This window comes from Temnothorax americanus, unplaced genomic scaffold, assembly GCF_048541705.1.
Source record: "Temnothorax americanus isolate GAGA-0224 unplaced genomic scaffold, ASM4854170v1 Scaffold125, whole genome shotgun sequence".
In the NCBI taxonomy this organism is placed as follows: domain Eukaryota; kingdom Metazoa; phylum Arthropoda; class Insecta; order Hymenoptera; family Formicidae; genus Temnothorax; species Temnothorax americanus.
In genome coordinates this window covers 223,854-241,436 of record NW_027509259.1, presented here as the reverse complement: position 1 = coordinate 241,436, position 17,583 = coordinate 223,854, and the positions used below count along the sequence as shown (strand labels likewise).

Below are 17,583 nucleotides of genomic sequence, written 5' to 3'. Positions count from 1 at the left end.
AGCCGAGTAAACGGCATTACTTCCAAATATTGTACCCAAGTATTTGCATTATTTCCAAATATTCTACTAAACTTAATATTGTGTCATGTTTTGTGTTCATTATTATTATTTTTTATTTTATTTTAATTTAAAGACTGTTACACAAATTAAGGCATTAATAATAGAATAAGAATTTTATTTTATTTTTGCAATTTTATTTTATTTTTGTTATTTAGAATAAAAATGTAAGTGCAATGGAAAAAATAGATATAATGAGATTCAAGAACTATAAACATTAAAACATTTAACAAGTAATAGATATTGTTTCATTTTTTATTCATGTTTTTTAATAAAATGTACATATGATCCAAAAACCTTTAAATTTAAAACTATCACCTATTTACTATTAACTATTATCAAATGATTCACATATTTCATTTCTCTTCTGCTCTCCTCTTCTTTTTGCTTCTATTTCTCCCAAAACTTGGGGATCATTGATATTAAATATTTCATCATTATTGGGCTCGTTTATTAATTCTATGTTGAATGAATCTTTATTCAAATCAATACACAAATTATACAATACGCAACATGCCATTATAAATTTTGACATTTTTTTGACATCGTGAAATTGTAATTCTATTAGCTGACGAAATCGCGACTTTAACAAGCCAAATGCATTTTCGATAAGCACTCTAGTTCCACAAAGCTTTTTGTTAGATATTTTTTATGATCAAATAAGATTTCCATAATCTTTATAAGGTGTTAAAAGATATTCCCTTATTGGGTAAGCACTATATCGCCTAACAAGTGATACTTTCCATTTTGACATATACCACTAATATTTTTGCTTATGAAGGATAATGTGAATGTCCTGCTATCGTGAAGTTTGCCAGCCACTCCAGTGAAGGCGTCAATAAATCTCTTCTTATCATCACAAATTCCTTGTAATACAAGACTCGTTTTGTCATGTCGATTAGCGTAAGTAGATCTTATTTCATACTTAGGAGTTCGAATGTTTATATACGATCCATCAATACATCCTAATTTAGAAAACCTGCTATCTGAAAAAAATAATTATTTATTATTTTAATTTATAACACGTCAATTATAATTAAAAGTAATTTTCTTTTATTTAAGTAACTTTTTATGTAATTTTTGAAAAACGATAAGCTAGCTGTGGGTAAATAGCGAGGCAATTGCGAATACGTTTTAAACGAGTTTATTACACGGCGGCGGTTTGATACAGAGTGAGCTCGTTCGCGGTCGGGGGTACATATATATATATATATATATTAGTGGAGGGGGACAGACGGCGTAGTGTTATGCAAGTAGTTCCCTTGCGTGTCTGCGCGCTGCGTCCTTAAGGCCCGCTAATAATGCATGCACGCCATTCGAACTGTGCGGGAGCTTTTTGATTCTCCAACACCCCCTCTCAAAAAGATACCTGTAACAGAGCGAATAAACAAAAAAAAACTAAAATAATTAGTACTCCATGCCCATGTTCTTGGTACAATTTTGATGTAAGGTTGTATTCAACCCTTTCGTGAGTACGTCCGCCGTCATCTCTTCGGTTGGGAGATACTCCACCTTTATTTCCTTCCTTTTGATTACTTCGCGAATAAAGTGATATCGTAGATCAATGTGTTTGGCTCGTTTGTGCAGAACAGGGTTTCGAGCCATATTGCCAGCCCCTTGATTGTCATTGTAGATTATTGTTGCTGGCTGCTTACTTATGATTCCTGATAAGAATGCTCTTAAGTGTACAGCCTCCTTGGCTGCTTCAGTGCAACGTACTCGGCTTCTGTACTGGACATCGCTACAAACTTCTGCTTGCGTGACATCCAACTAATTGCTGTGTTTGCCATCTTGAATACGTAGCCTGTGTATGAACGTCGTTGATCTACATCCGCACTCCAATCTGCGTCAGCAAATCCAACTAAAGATTCGTTTGTCCTCTTGAATACCAATTTAGCGTGTTTTGTTCCTTGTAGATACCGAAGTACACGTTTTGCCGCTTTCTAGTGTTCAGGTCCGTAATCTGAATTATACTGTGCCAAGGCGCTGACGGCATGTGCGATGTCAGGACGAGTTGATACTGCGAGATACATAAGAGATCCGATCAAACTTCTGTATGGTATTTTTGACATCTCTTTCCGCTCGACGTCGTTTCTTGGACACATTTCTTTGGATAACTTCACAGACGTACTGATTGGAGTTGTTACGGCCTTGCAGTCGGCCATGTTAAATTTTTCGATTACTTCCTCGGTGTATTTTTCTTGGTCCATGGTGATGCTATCGTTGGCTTGAATGAACCAAATTCCAAGACAATGGTAAATTCTTCCAAGATCTTTCATTTCAAAGCTGGATAATTGCCTTTTGATTTCATCCATCTTCTTAATGTTGCTTGCAGCGATTATGACATCATCGACGTATATTACCAAGATTATGATATCGTTTTCATCCTGCAGTATGTATACGCAGTTATCGGCTTCAGACTGTTTGAAGCCAATCGACTTCAATTTTTCATCGAGTTTAGTGAACCATTGGCGTCCGGATTGCTTCAATCCGTACAACGCCTTATTTATCTTGAGCACCTTGTTTTTAGGATTTCTTCGTAGCTCTTCTTCACTCAGTATACTCGACAGGTGCTCCGGTATTTCCATATACAGCTCCTCTTCTATTTCGCCGTTCAGGTACGCGCTGACAAAATCCAGCTGGTGGACTTCGAGCCCTTTTTCTACTGCAAGAGCCATGACAAGCCTTATTGATTCGTGCCGTGCCACGGGTGCAAATGTCTCGTTGAAATCAATGTAACGACATTGCGTGAATCCTCTTGCCACCAATCGGGCTTTTCGACGCTCAATTGAACCATCCGCATTCAACTTGGTACGTAGGACCCATCGGCAACCGATAACCTTTTGATCTTTCGGCCGGTTGACGACAGTCCATGTCTCATTTTTCATGAGTGCGTCGAACTCCTTTCTCATTGCGGCCTTCCATTCATCCGCTTCAGGCGTGGTCAGGGCGGCCTTGGCGCTCTTCGGATCGAAGTTGGTCAATCCTGCGAATTCTTCGTCGTTGAATTCTTCTCCGATGCTCGAGGTAATGACCTCGTTTGATTCGTCTTCTGCGGTGATATCCTCGAATTCTTCTTCGTCTTCAGTTGCGACGTCTGATTCAATTTCCGCACGAGATGCGTCATTTAGTCGCTCTCTTGGAGCTTTGACTGCAACTCTGCGCAGTATTTTCTTCGGCCTCCCTGGACGGCCATCCCTTATGAAAATTGGACGACCTTGTGCTGGAGCGAATCCCAAGATGTCCGAGTCGCTGGACGAGGGTTGCTCTTGTTCAGACGTGGGGTACGCTCTTTTTCAGGTTGCTCTTCTTCTGACAAAGGTCGCTCTTCTTCAGACGAGTCGATGCTGTAGAAATCGTCAGTTGAATTTTCGCCATCAGAAATGATATCTTCTCGTTGTACCGGGTCGACATTTGTGCCATTTCGTTCTTTTGCACACATCATCAGTAGCATAATGTCGTCATCTATAATCTCTCCGGTATTTTCATTCGCTGGGAACTCATCCAGGAACGATACGTCACGGCTTTTTAAAACTTTACGTGACTTTAGATCCCACATTCTGTATGCCTTGGAAGTAGGTGAGTAGCCAATAAAAATGCATCTATTTGTTTTCGGGTCGAATTTCCCGCGTTTACCACTTTTATCAAGCACATGTGCCACTCTCCCAAACGGCTGTAGGTGATATTGTTGGCTTCTTTCCGGTCCAAGCTGTGTAGGGTAAATTTCCGTCCAACGCCCTGCATGGACATCGATTCCGTGTGTAGGCTGACGTCAATATAGCCTCGGCCCAAAATTCCGGTGGTAGGCCCGCCTGAATCAGCATACATCTAGCCATTTCGACTAGTGTTCGATTGAAGCGCTCAGCTACGCCATTTTGTTCCGGCGTGTATTCGGTGGTAAGCTGGTGCACTATCCCTTCCCTTTCGAAGAAGTCTTTGAATTTGTTGCTAAGATACTCGCGACCGTTATCAGACCTTACTGTTTTGATTGTCAGTCCCGTTTGTTTCTCGACTTTTGCCTTAAAGGCCTTAAATTTTTCAAAGATCTCGCTCTTTTGAGCCATGAAAACAACCTCACAGTATCGCGTTTTATTGTCAACAAATGTCGCGAAGTATCTTGATCCTGCTAGAGATGGCACTCTCATCGGTCCGCATATGTCCGTGTGTATCAGCTCTAATGCGGTTGAGCTCGTTGAAGTTGAGCGCGAGAATGGCGCCCGCGTTAACTTTCCACTCACACACACCTCACATTTTTGTAAATCTTCGTCACACTTGATATCGGCCGAATGTATCTTCTTGTTCTCCACCATACTTTTCAAGTCTCTCATATTCAGATGTCCGAGTTTTTCGTGTAGATCCTGCCATGGATTCTTCTTAGCACTTACGGTTCTCGCGACGCTCGCTGTTTCCCTCGCTTCCGGTATGAGATATAAATCGTTTTTACGTTCCGCCGTCATAACGGTGTTTCCATGCGCGTCTATCACAACGGCTTTCGTTTTTCGAAAGATTACCTCGAACCCGTTGTTCGTAATTTTTGCCACGGACATTAAGTTCATTCGGAGATCTGGCACGAGTAACGTGTCCTTTAACGCGATGTTCATTTTATCACCAATGTTCACTCGCACCGTTCCTTTACCGTAACTTTTCGTCGACTCGTTATTCGCGAGATTTCGTCGCCATTTCGGCATATATTGTGGAACTTCGTTTCATCGTTCGACATGTGCGATGTCGCGCCCGAATCCACGCACCATTTGTGCTCGCTTGCTATATCACTCGCGTAACCGTATGCTGTCTTGCGATGTGTGTTCGCGCGCGCGCACATGGTAGCTTCCGCACAATTCGTTGAGTCATCGGTCGATTTCTCGGTTGGTTTCTTCGCCTGCTTATTCGTTCGGCACTGTCTCGCGAAATGTCCCGTCTTTTCACATTTATAGCACTTGATGTCCGCGTTTTTATTTTTCTTCGTCGCGTCCGCGCCGCTCGGATTGTGTCTCTTCGACTTTCCGGTTTTATTTCGCGACGTGAACATGGCGCTCGTAGCACCACCGTCATCCCTGCGCATCCGCGATTCGTACTCTTCGATCATTTTTACCTTGAGAGCTTCCGGTTCGAGAATTTTGTCCTTTGCCTCGATCGCCACTCTAAACGGCTCGTAGCAATCCGGTATGCTATACAGCAGGAGGATGGAGATTAACTCCTTGTCTATGTTGAGTTCCATGTCTTCGAGTTTTCCGACGACGTCGAAGAAGTCCGCTAGATGCGTGCGCATGTCTTCACCGTCCTCCATTTTTCGTTGTATGAGCCTCTTGAGCAACATGGCCTTCCTTGCCGGGCCCTGTGACTCGTACGTCGTCTTTAGTTTGTCCCAAACTTCCTTGGAGGTCGTGCAGCCCTTGATGTTTTTCAGCTCCTCGGGTGCGATTGAGAGAATCAAGTCAGACATTGCCTTGGAATCGGCACTAATCCACGCGGCCATTGCGTCGGCACCCACAGTCGGTTTGACCGTTGTACCGTCAACGTATCCCCATCCATCATTTTTAATCAATAGTGCTCGTACTTGTATCTTTCACGTGTCGTAATTGTCTTTCTTCAACGGCTCAATGCGAAAGCCCGTCACACTCATTTTTGTCCACGATTGTGTACACACAAGAGAGAGCGGAATGTTCGACGCACGTGTTTAACCGCCTTGTCTCGCGTTTTCAGCTTGAGCGTTTTCCGCACCGACCACGCACTCGCTTTACACTTCGCGTTTTGGCTTGAGCGTTTTCCGGCTCACTTTTACTCACGCGCGCCTGGGCCCATAACCTGTGGGTAAATAGCGAGGCAATTGCGAATACGTTTTAAACGAGTTTATTACACGGCGGCGGTTTGATACAGAGTGAGCTCGTTCGCGGTCGGGGGTACATATATATATATTAGTGGAGGGGGACAGACGGCGTAGTGCTATGCAAGTATAGTTCCCTTGCGTGTCTGCGCGCTGCGTCCTTAAGTCCCGCTAATAATGCATGCACGCCATTCGAACTGTGCGGGAGCTTTTTGATTCTCCAACACTAGCTTATCTTTTTCTTCGTCATTATTAGGAAACTTTATAACATCTTTCGCTATATGCTTAAAAGATAATTCATAACCCTTGATAAAATCGTTTCGCAGGTTGAAATAGCTGTATCGAATCGATCTGCTACGTCTCGCATCGATGATTTGTTTCCTGCAAACCTATAACATTTATTATATCAATTTTTACACAATTATAATTATTAAAAAGGACTGTTTTCTGCTGTACTAACCACAAAAAAGATAAAATATGCTTTTCAGCAGAAACTGCTGATCTACCACCATGCATTTCATTTTTTAGAAAGAAATCTGATTGCTGAAAACCATCTATTAATTGCTCACATGTTTCTGGACACATTCTGAAGTGCCTACAGAACTATGTCAAATATAAAAATTATTATTATTCAGTATAAAAATGCTATTATATTACATTATAAGTACATTAATTATATTTTAAAAAAGGATAGGTTCAATGTTTATATAAAAAGATATAACACTTACGGTGTCATTATCCATTTTTTTTACACATTCTACATAATTTACAGTTTTTGGAATTATTCTTTTAGTTCGAAGAGTTGTAATTATTTCTTCTTCCTCGCTTGAACTAGAAGAAGATTCCAAAAATGTCTCCAAAATATTAAAGAGAGCCAAATCCGAATTGCTCATTATGAATTTTTGTTCGTTATTATTCAAAAGAATGCCCTACTGCTTGTATGCATCCAGTGCACTGAACTGGCACCGTCAAAATATTTCGTGCCACTTAGTGCGCACTGAGTGCGCTCTATGCGAGTGTCGTGCGTTCAAACGAACACGCAACACTAGTCAAGTGTGCATTGGCACTGCCAATCGAACACGCGCCTGACACTCAGTGCAGCCAGTGCACCCCAATCGAAAACGCTATTATATTTAATTGTCCGTTTTAAGTACGATCTTAGGATGCCATTAACCAATCACAGAGCCGTATTAGTATCTTAAGATATTACTTAAGACGGTCTTGAAATAAGATCTGATTATGAATACCGGATGAATACCGGCCTTGATTTTGACACGAACGAGGACAACCCACAAGCTCCCAGCCAGCGATCTCTATATACACGGATGCATGAAATATGCATTTTCCATAATTTACTCCATTTTACTTTTTTTATAAATAAATGATAAAGTTAACAACAATGTAAACGTTAATATAAGCGAAAATCATTAGAATTTGTAGATTTACAGGTACAGAAAAATTGCTCCTTTTTCGTTTGAATTTGCTCCATCTTTACAAACTAATTATCTATAGTATTTATTAAGAAAAACGTAAATAACCTATATAGGTTAGTGGCGCACTTTACTTTATTCAAATAATTTTATCAGTATTGGAGGTTGGGCCTGTATTCTAAATTACTACAAAATAATTAACGTGAAATACATTATTTATTATAATAACAAATATATAAAATGTATAATATATATACAAAACACATGCTATTAATTCAACATATATGAAAATAATATATTAATTGGCTTTTGTTATCTAACGCGGTCTATTTTAATATATAATTATGGCTACAGCGCATGCGCAAGTGACCAAAGCGCATTTTCGTTTTCTAACCTTTAGTCGTCAACTGTAACGATTAATATCTTGATTTGCCGAGGCAGACCGCCGCGTTTATTTGCCAGATTATTATTTTGTGCAAAAACGCGTCGATTGAACATAATTTCATCTATATTCGCGTTCAGGCCCGTATTCTAAATAAATATATCTTGGTAAAATATATATTGGGTATTTTATCAGTCGAAATATATTTGCATTTTACTTTAAATATTAGAGATTAAATCAGTGTACAACGGCTTTAATGTGCACTGAGCAGCATTAGTTCCTGCCCATGAAAAACACTATTATTAGTATACTCACACATTTATAGAGCCTTAGGCCCCGGACACACACTTTTTCGTAACAGTAACAGTAGGATTTCGACCAATCGTGTTACTCGATTCGGGAACGTATGGCCGTACGTTTTCGAATCGAGCAACGCGATTGGTCGAAATCCTACTGTTACGTTCTACGTTCTACGGAAAGTGTGTGTGGCCAGCTTTAATTACACTGCCCATGAAAACCTACCTTTACGCTTACCGCGTCCCATGAGCCCGTGTGCAGCCTGGCTGCACGATGCATGTGCCAATAGAAGTTACGTGGTCACTGGTCATAGTTCAATGATAACAAGACGTGTCATTTTTGTAGGTTATATTCGTTTTTAATAGAACAAAATTAATTATAGTTTGAAAATTGTTTCAATTTTATTTCGTTATTTATTAACCTTGCGGATTTTTAAATTTTGCTAGTATGATTTAATGAAGTGTTATGAACATTTTTATTGCAGTCAAGTATTTCCTAACTTCAGATATCTAACCTCTGTATAAAACATTGGTAAAATAGTGGGAAAAATGGAAAGCATTGATTGTGATTTTAACGTGGACGGTGAGTAGAGTTGCGTAAATTTAATATTTATAATTTTTTCAATGATTGTGCGCATGTACACGAAGATTCCATATACAGAATATATATCTACGTATTTGAAACATATTTTATAATGTAAATGTGAAGTTTAGGGGTTTCTCATCTTATATTTAATAGAATTATTATACTTATTTGATATTTTTTTGTGTAAAAACGATGGTTTGAAAAACAAAAATCGTCGTTTGTCCGTCTACAATAGCCGTAAGAGTATGCAGTAAGACGTAAGCAGTAAACTACTGACTAATGGGATTTTTACAATTCAACAAGAATAATCGACTGTTACTACGTTTACGCGAGTGTTACTTCTGTAGTAACTTACGATATATCACTCGTTTACGCGGAGTAACGTATCGTAAGTTACTACAAAATCCCGTTTACGCGAAGGACGTATCGTAAGTTACTACCAGAAATAACGCTCGCGTAAACGTAGTCTGTGGTTGGTCAATAGTTTACTGTTTACGTCTTACTGCATACTCTTACGGCTATTGTATAGACGGTCCTTTAATCTTAAGGTTAATTTAGCGCCAAAGATGACATAAAGGTTAGGAAATATTTTACACCGACGGAATGATAACCATGCACCTAAGGCTGCGGTCCACTTGACGCTACAACGGCTTCGAAGCATTCCTCTTCTCTTTTCTTTCACGGAAGAAAGAAGGAGAAGAAGAACGTTTCAAAGCATTTGTAGCGTCAAGTGGACCGCAGTCTTTAGTCTACGCTACGATACAGAAATAGCGTATGGAAAATAAAATATAATATATATAATATATATATTAGAATATATATATATATAATATGTATTTTAATATATCTATATAATTAATTTATATATCGTTATGCATAGGAAGGAGATAATGTGGGATGGATCTTGCTTTGCATGAAAAGTTGAAAACTTACATACCCAGATAGCACAATGTGTCTGCATTGTTGCTGGCATGTTGCCGACAACATAGTATATGTTACTATCAGAATTGTGGCAACTGAATCCGCATTTGTCGGCAAGTTGACGCCTTCACGATATAACAATTTTGTATAACAACTTGCCAGCAACTTGTTGGCAACTTATGCTGCGGTCTAAAATCGTGTGATTCAAAATTCGAGCTGTTGCTGTCATGTTGCTGTAATACGTCATATAGGATCAAATCACAATGCTGTCATATTGCTAGCAACGCGAAATAAATTTGATGCTGCTCTTTTGTCGATAAATTGCTGGCAATACATATATCCAATGTTGCCTGCGTGTTGCTTCAAATATTAAATTACTCGAAATCAATTGAAGCAAATATACGGCCAGTTGCCAGCATCATAAGCAATCACAGGTTTTCGCGATTTTGCTCAGACACGCTTGGCTATCTGGGTATATACTACGTTTACGCGAGCGTTACTACAGAAATAACGCTCGCGTAAACATAGTAATAGAACTGTACAATGATAGATTTTTTCTACTCTTCTGATTGCCTCCACGAACAGTGCAATTTTTTTTCTGATAAGTATTTTTTTGTATCATTAAAACCAATAGAAATATCTTAAGTAATCAAGATATACAAAACACTTTGTATATTTTTTATAATAATAGTAATGTATAATGAATGGTAATGTATATCTAATATTTTATAGTATATAAATAGTATATAGTATATATACTGTTATAATAGTATATAAATAAGTTGCTTCTTGATTGGTATCGATTGTTATTAACTTTTGATTGCTGGGATAATAATTAAGGGATAATAATTAAAGCATCAATTATAAGTCTAAAAATGCGATTTGTCATTTGAGAATTTACTTGCTATTATATATCAAATATAAAATTCATGAAAAACTCACTTCAAATAAAGTTTTAAGGATATTATGCACTTATTATTATCTTTTTAATATGGCAATTTTCTATGATAACGTTATAATACATAAGACATAATTTGATCTACACGGAGAGAATTTTCTCTTAAAATTTACCCAGAAATCATGGTAGTTGTGGGACAACATGTGCGACCAAGAATTTTATGCGAGCTATTCTGATTAATATCTACCATAATAAAAAATATTAATATCTATTACATTAAAATATAAAATATGTTTGATTAATTTTACTAAAATATACCTAAGAAATTTCAATAATTTTTCAAAATTTACCAATCTGCTTGGTAATTTTTAACCTCTTTTAAGCTAGCAGGACCAAATGGGCAGAATCAAACCGGATCTATTAAAATATTTAGTACTTTTTTGGTACTAATTTGTACCACTAGTAACAATTTTGTACCTCGTGCCGTTTCGGAGAAAATCGTGTCGCTGCTACCTTAAAATTAAGCTAGAAAGACCACAAAAAAAATAAAAAAAGGATTTTAAATACAGAAATTTGATGGACTGAATTTGTACTAATTTGTACCATACAAATAAACTTAATATATTTATCCCTTCTGCTTCAAAAACAGCCCTTAATAGAACTCAGTCCTCTTAGTCTCAAGAGTAAAGTACTCTTTTTAATCAGCAGAATCAATCGCTACTTGTAGACTCTATTCAGTATAATTTGTACTACGAAAATATAACGTTTCAGATTTTGTACCCCAGCCGTTTGATAAAAAACTACCCCCGATTCCTAACAGCCTCAAGAGTAGAGTACTCTTTCTTATCAGCAGAATCAATCACTACTCGTAGAATCGATTCAGGATAATTTGTACCGCGAAAATATAAAGTTTCAGATTTTGTACCCCAGCCGTTTGTCGGAAAACTATCTTCGATTCCTAACAGTCTCAAGAGTATAGTACCTTTGGTCGCGAACAAAATCAATCGCTATTTGCGTACTGGATGCAAAATAATTTATACCATTGAAATATAAAATATATAGTTATTTTGTACCGGTGCCGTTTTTTTTTTAATTATTTAATAATAAATTAAAATCTGATTTTTGTTACAATTCAACATATAAAAAGATATGATTGAAATTAGTACAAATTTAGTCCTTTAAATTTCTGTATTTAAAATCTTTTTTTATTTTTTTTTGTTGTCTTTCTAGCTTAATTCTAAGGTAGCAGCGACACGATTTTTTCCGAAACGGCACGAGGTACAAAATTGTTATTAGTGGTACAAATTAGTACAAAAAAAGTACTAAATATTCCGATAGGTCTGGTTTGATTTTGCCCATTTGGTCCTGCTAGCTTAAATGAAGTTACGTTTGTAAAATGTCTTTTGTATATTTTAAAAATTTCTTGGTTGCCAAGTTGTCCCAAGTTTGTAGTGAATTTAAGGGTAAAATATAAAGAAAAATTCTCTCCGTGTACAGTCTATATTTTTTTCATAAGATAGTTTTGCGATTATGCTGTTTCTTAAAACATCGAATATTTTTTGAATTTATAAAAATATATGTAGAAAATGAATTTGATTAGGAGAGAAAATAAAAAATACATAGTGCGAGTAATACTCTTGTCGTTGTAAAAATTATTCTTCGTACTTTGGCGGAATGAAATTATAATTATCATAAATAAATATCAAATAGAAGGTATATGCCGAGAAAGTACTGCTATATGGCCCATTTGGGGAATTCAGATAGATTAAACACATATGTACCCCAAGTAGAAAACGCCACCGCAGTGACGACGAGCGTGACGATACTGGGTCCAATACCGGCGATCATAAAATCTTTTATCTTTATGTGCCCAGCAGCACTGGCAATTGCATTCGGTGGGGTACCGACTGGTAGATGAAACGAAAAGGAACAGCAGAGAGCCGCTGGCAGCATTAGATACAAGGGATGTATTTTGATAGCCACACACTGAAAAAAAAAATTCTGTTTTAATCCTCAAAAATTACAATTTAAATCTTGTATCGTGAGCAGCAGTATGGAAAATATGGATAATCTTGTTATTTGGCACTGAGGAACTTTTTACAAATTCAAATGTCAACAAAGAGTATTTTAAATTTAACTCTCGGAGAACACACCTATTTTTTCATTCACGGAGAACACTCTGGGTCAATCTGACCCTATACACACTTTGATCGTCCACCATTTTAAATTGACGAGTGCGATCAGCTTGAAAAAATTTCCAGATGTACTTGGAACATTGTTAAATCAATTGATATATCTAAATAAAAAGTGCCGTTAGAATTATTTACATATTTAAGAAAATTAAAAAAAAAATTTTTTTTTGGAAAAAAAGCGTAATTTACGAAAAAAAATTTATTTTTAATATTTTTGGCTAAAAATTTACGTGTATATCGATATTTACGATAAGACTCGAGGTAAGGGTCAAATTGACCCTGTGTGTTCTCCGAGGGTTAAAAAATAACCTAGTTTATGTATATAAATAAAGGGTGTAACATAAATGTTACCGGCCGCTGCTTCAAGGGTGTATTCTACTTATTAAAAAATAAGCAAAAAAAGTTTATATATAAATGTATATCTAAAAATGCATCATTTTTACGTTACAGTCATGTTTGAGTTGAAACTTAAGACAATTACAAGGCATATTATTTTGTTTCTAACAATACAAAGTAGTAAAAAATAAAAGTGAAATAAAACAAATCTTAAAACAAATGTTTAAAGTGACTGCGCCTAGCCGAAATTTACTGCTCCGAATGTCTTCTTAGCGATCTTCTCACCCTTTCGCAAACACGTGTTGCGTATTTCATTGAATCCGTTTTTCAATGCGCTAACGAAGATTATTAATGTTATCAACAATCCGAGAATAGTAGACAATTTGTTTTAGATGTCTGTCTTCAAAAACATGAGGATATCAGGGAACTACTGAATCGTCCTTTGTGTCTCTTTATTAAATATGACTGAAAACGATGCATTTTTGAACATACGTTTATATATGAACCTTTTTGCTTTAATTTGACGAGTAGAATACACCTTTGAGAAGTAACGACCCATATTTATATGTTACACCCTGTATATGATATTATGTCATTGTGTATAAGAAAATATTGACCAATAGTATACAGAGATGTGCTATAGAGTATACTTATTTTAATATATCAAAAACATTTCAATTATCTCTTATTTTAGAAAAAAATGATTTAAATAAATTTTAAAAATGGAAAAATTAGGAAAAAAATATATATATATGATGCACGTAAATTACACAATGCAAATTGCATACATTTTCTTAAATATCATTTTTTACATTAATTAATATATACTTTATAACTATAAAGATATTAAAAATAAGTCATATCAACGACATTTTTTTGTATTTTATAACAAAATATGTTAGAATGAAATATCTTATAAATTATTTTTATAACTTTACCTTGATTTATATATATATATATATATATATATATATATATATATAATTAATATAATAATATAATACAATTAATAATATAATTAATAAATAATATAATTAATATAATTATATATAATTATATATATATATATATATATATATATATATATATATATAATTAACGTAATTAAGAAGAATTGAATTATGCAAAAGAAACAAATTTTATTTAAAAAATTGACATTGTTATCTCACATAAAAGATATATGTATATTATAAAAAATTTATCACATGCATTATATTAACTTTCCTAAAACTATAAAACTTTTGTTAAAAATATTTTTTCTAAAATAAGTAACAATTAATTGAAATGTTTGAGGTAAAATAAAAAAGTTCCACTCTGTATAAAAATTGCATTTTCTCAGTATTAAATTTTTTAATAAAAAAAACTAAGATATTACATATACAGTAATCTTTATTAATTAATTATCGTTAATTGATCTCTGTTATCATATAAAAATTTATTGTTAGCTACTTACCATCTCCGCTAATACTGGCAATATAATATTTGCAACAGCCACGTTGGCCGTTAACTCCGTCACGTTCTCCGCGAAGAAGCAGACGATCAGCAATATTGCCACCACATTAATCTTTTGCAGACCTATCAGGTACTGACCAAGCATTTCCGACAGACCCGATGAAGTGCTACCTGCTGAGATAGCAAATCCACCACCTAACACGAATATTAAACTCCAATGCATTTTCTCGTTTATCATCTTCCATGTTATTAAACCAAGCGATGATTTTGTGGGCCGTTTACGCGGATCCTTGTTAAATGCGTACAAAAAATCCAACTTTGATGGAATAATAAAAAATAGTATTGTTACACATGCGGCTGCGGTCGAATCCTTAACAGACCTATAAATTTTAAAATTTTTATTATTTTATATATATTCTTTTATTTATTATTTTACAAATTTTATCCTTTTATTATCTTGATTACATTATGGGTAACGTTTAATTGTGAATTTTATCAAATTTAAATCTTATTAGATTAAAAAAAATTATGAAATTAAGAGAATTATTAAATAAAAAAATTATAATGTACTTTAGAATTATTTTTTATCATTTTTTTCTTATTTTTTAATTACGTTCATAACGCGTAACAAAATTTGATTTTGAAATGACAAAAGTCAATATTTTCAATCAATACTCACAAGTTTGTGATATAAGCGGCCCAACCCGGCATAAAACCAGGGCTTCTGAAGAACCACAAGAGCACTACGAAAATAAATAGGATACCCACGGAGGACTCGTGCCATGAAATTGATCCAAGTTCCTTGTACCTTTTCTCAATGACTGCCGCAGCAACACGTTCACCCTGCTGTCCAATATCTATGGCATGAGCATCTTTGCTTTTCGGTCTGAAAAGACCCATGTACATCACCTGCAGCCACAACCACGTGAGCAAACCCATCAATAGCATGGGTGGCACCGAGTACAACATCCAAGAAGCAAAATTTATGCCGGGACTATTGGGAAAACGCCTAGAAATAAATATAAATTTTACAATTGTTGCTATTATTTTCTTTAACATATAAATATTGAAAAAGCATAAATAAAACAGACTGGAATTGAAAATTTATAAAACTAATTTGGTATATGTCAAGCGCAAAGACCGAAAACGCTCATTGAGCAAAAAGACCGATCACAACGTGTTCTGGCATATGCAAAAAGGTCACAATGTGAAATTCGTATCGTGGCACATCAAAAACGCTCATAACGCGTTCTGGACAATATGAAAATGCTATAACATATTGTGGACGCTTATTGATAAGGCCATTATGTAATGTGATAAAAATAAAATTATAAAGAAAATTAACATTTAGCCTTATGTAGGCGGAGGCGCCGTAGGCGGAGCCCCTCTCCTGCCTAAGGCTAACTGTTAATTTTCTTTATAATTTTTTTTTATAATTTTATTTCTATTAAAAACATCCACATCGCGTCATAGCTATATCAATCAAGAGACATGGTAGTGTCTCGCGCCAAGTACACGCGAAGCGAGATCGCACCGTGACTCTTTTACGCGACGCGACAAGTTGCGAGCATTCGATATTATTAGATCTCAATAACCGCTCAATTAATTAAGTTCTAAGTAGACTCAATCGATAGCTTGGGTTTGAATTATTTAATAAAAGTGTTTTTATTTTTCCGCTACGTGCCCTACGAGCGGAGATATTCCGAATCCGAAAAATTTACATTAAGATACGGACTTTTTTTTAAAGATACGTCGTTCTCATGTCGTTCTCAGAATGTCACTTTTACGCTTTTGAGTACAGATGGCTCTGATCCGATAAATCACGCGCGCGTTATTATCGATCCAGCAAGTAAATATATCAGTCAGGTTGATATAGACTTATCGGCCAGGAGGAAGATTTATATCATATATTATTTGAACACATAAGATCAAAGGGCTATATTAATTTTTTATTTTGACTACACCGCGGTGCGGGCGGTCGCTGGGTCGAGAACGCAGCAGCGTAGCTGTGAGTAAAATAATTATCAAGCGGTTTAAATCTCGTTCTATTACTACGTTTACGCAAGCGTTACTTCTGTAATAATTTTTCCGTAAACGGGGTTTTATAGTAACTTACGATAATTCACTCTGTATAAACGGTGAATTGTAGTAACTTATTACTGTATATAGTTACGGGCAAAGTTCGTATGGTGTGCAGTGTCGGCATTGTTCGGGCAATGTCAGCATTGCACAATGCGACTGGGAATAGTAGCTAGTTTATTAGCGGAGATTGCCTGGTTTGATGTGGGCGAAGTTAACACTGCCCATCCAGCGATGGCCATGTCAGCAACTATTATCACATTGCGGACTTTGTTCCAAGTGGACAATGTCGAAAATTAAAAGTTAGCCTTATGTAGGCAGGGGAGAGGCTCCGTTTCCACGCGAGACGAGTTGCCACATGGGTTTACAACTTTCCACGCATGGAAAGTCCACGCATGTACTTTGCAAGGCACACTATGTGTCTAGTTTAACGGTAGTGGAGGCGGGGGCGGAACTTACTGCTTCCACGCATACACTTTTCACGTGAGACGAGTTGCTACATGGGTTTACAACTTTTCACGTGTGGAAAGTTCACGCATGTAATCAAAAACATCCACATTGCGTCATGGCTGCATTAGTAAGCGTCCACAACGCATTGTGCCATTTTTACATAGCCAAAACGCGTTGTGAGCGTTTTTAAAAGTGCCACGATACGAATTTCGCGTTGTGACCTTTTTAAATATGCCACAACGCGTTGTGGTCGGTTTTTTCGCTCAGTGAGCGTTTTCGGTTTTTGAGCATGACATGTCCATTTAGCGCAGCTTAGTCCACGGAGATTTAGCATGTCGACATTGCCCACTTGAAATCGAGCAAAGTGATAATGGTTGCTGACATTGCCATCGCTGGATGGGCAGTGTTAACTTTTCCCACATCAAACCGCGCAATGTCCGTTAATAAACTACTTTGCCCAGTCGCGTTGTGTAATGCTGACACTGCACACCATGCGGACTTTGCCCGTAACACACACATATATATGTATATATTGCTTGTGTGTACTCGCATCATAGAACTGCCGTATCTGCAGTTTTTTGGTAGTGGTTTTACGGCAAGTGATATCTTTATATCTCAAAAACTGTTGCAGATAATGCAGACACGTTTTTTTTGTCTATTGAATTCCTCGAGGTGAAAAA

General features: G+C 36.3%; 2 protein-coding genes across 5 annotated transcripts in view; one reads left to right on the top strand and one right to left on the bottom strand.

Annotated features, from left to right (window-relative positions):
* Positions 1–339: 339 nt before the first annotated feature.
* The window catches only part of LOC143893692 (protein I'm not dead yet-like), a 41,646-nt gene continuing 24,402 nt past the window's right edge, over positions 340–17,583 (bottom strand). The window contains exons 9-12 of the mRNA XM_077399355.1: positions 15,054–15,383; positions 14,376–14,754; positions 12,176–12,380; positions 340–1,043 (exon numbers count right to left, since the gene is read on the bottom strand). Coding sequence (XP_077255481.1) covers positions 760–1,043; positions 12,176–12,380; positions 14,376–14,754; positions 15,054–15,383 — 1,198 coding nt within the window. The 3' untranslated portion in view covers positions 340–759. The remainder of the gene's footprint in view (positions 1,044–12,175; positions 12,381–14,375; positions 14,755–15,053; positions 15,384–17,583) is intronic.
* Positions 8,211–17,583, top strand: part of LOC143893693 (GPI-anchor transamidase component PIGS-like) — a 232,714-nt gene continuing 223,341 nt past the window's right edge. For 2 of the 4 annotated variants that reach the window (XM_077399358.1, XM_077399361.1), the window contains exon 1: positions 8,475–8,572. Coding sequence is in view for 2 of the 4 variants with exons in the window: in XM_077399357.1 (XP_077255483.1) it covers positions 8,539–8,572 (34 nt within the window). In the remaining 2 variants the exon portion in view is untranslated. Of the gene's footprint in view, positions 8,332–8,474; positions 8,573–17,583 lie in introns of those variants that run through there. The other 2 variants (XM_077399357.1, XM_077399360.1) reach the window with 2 other exon arrangements.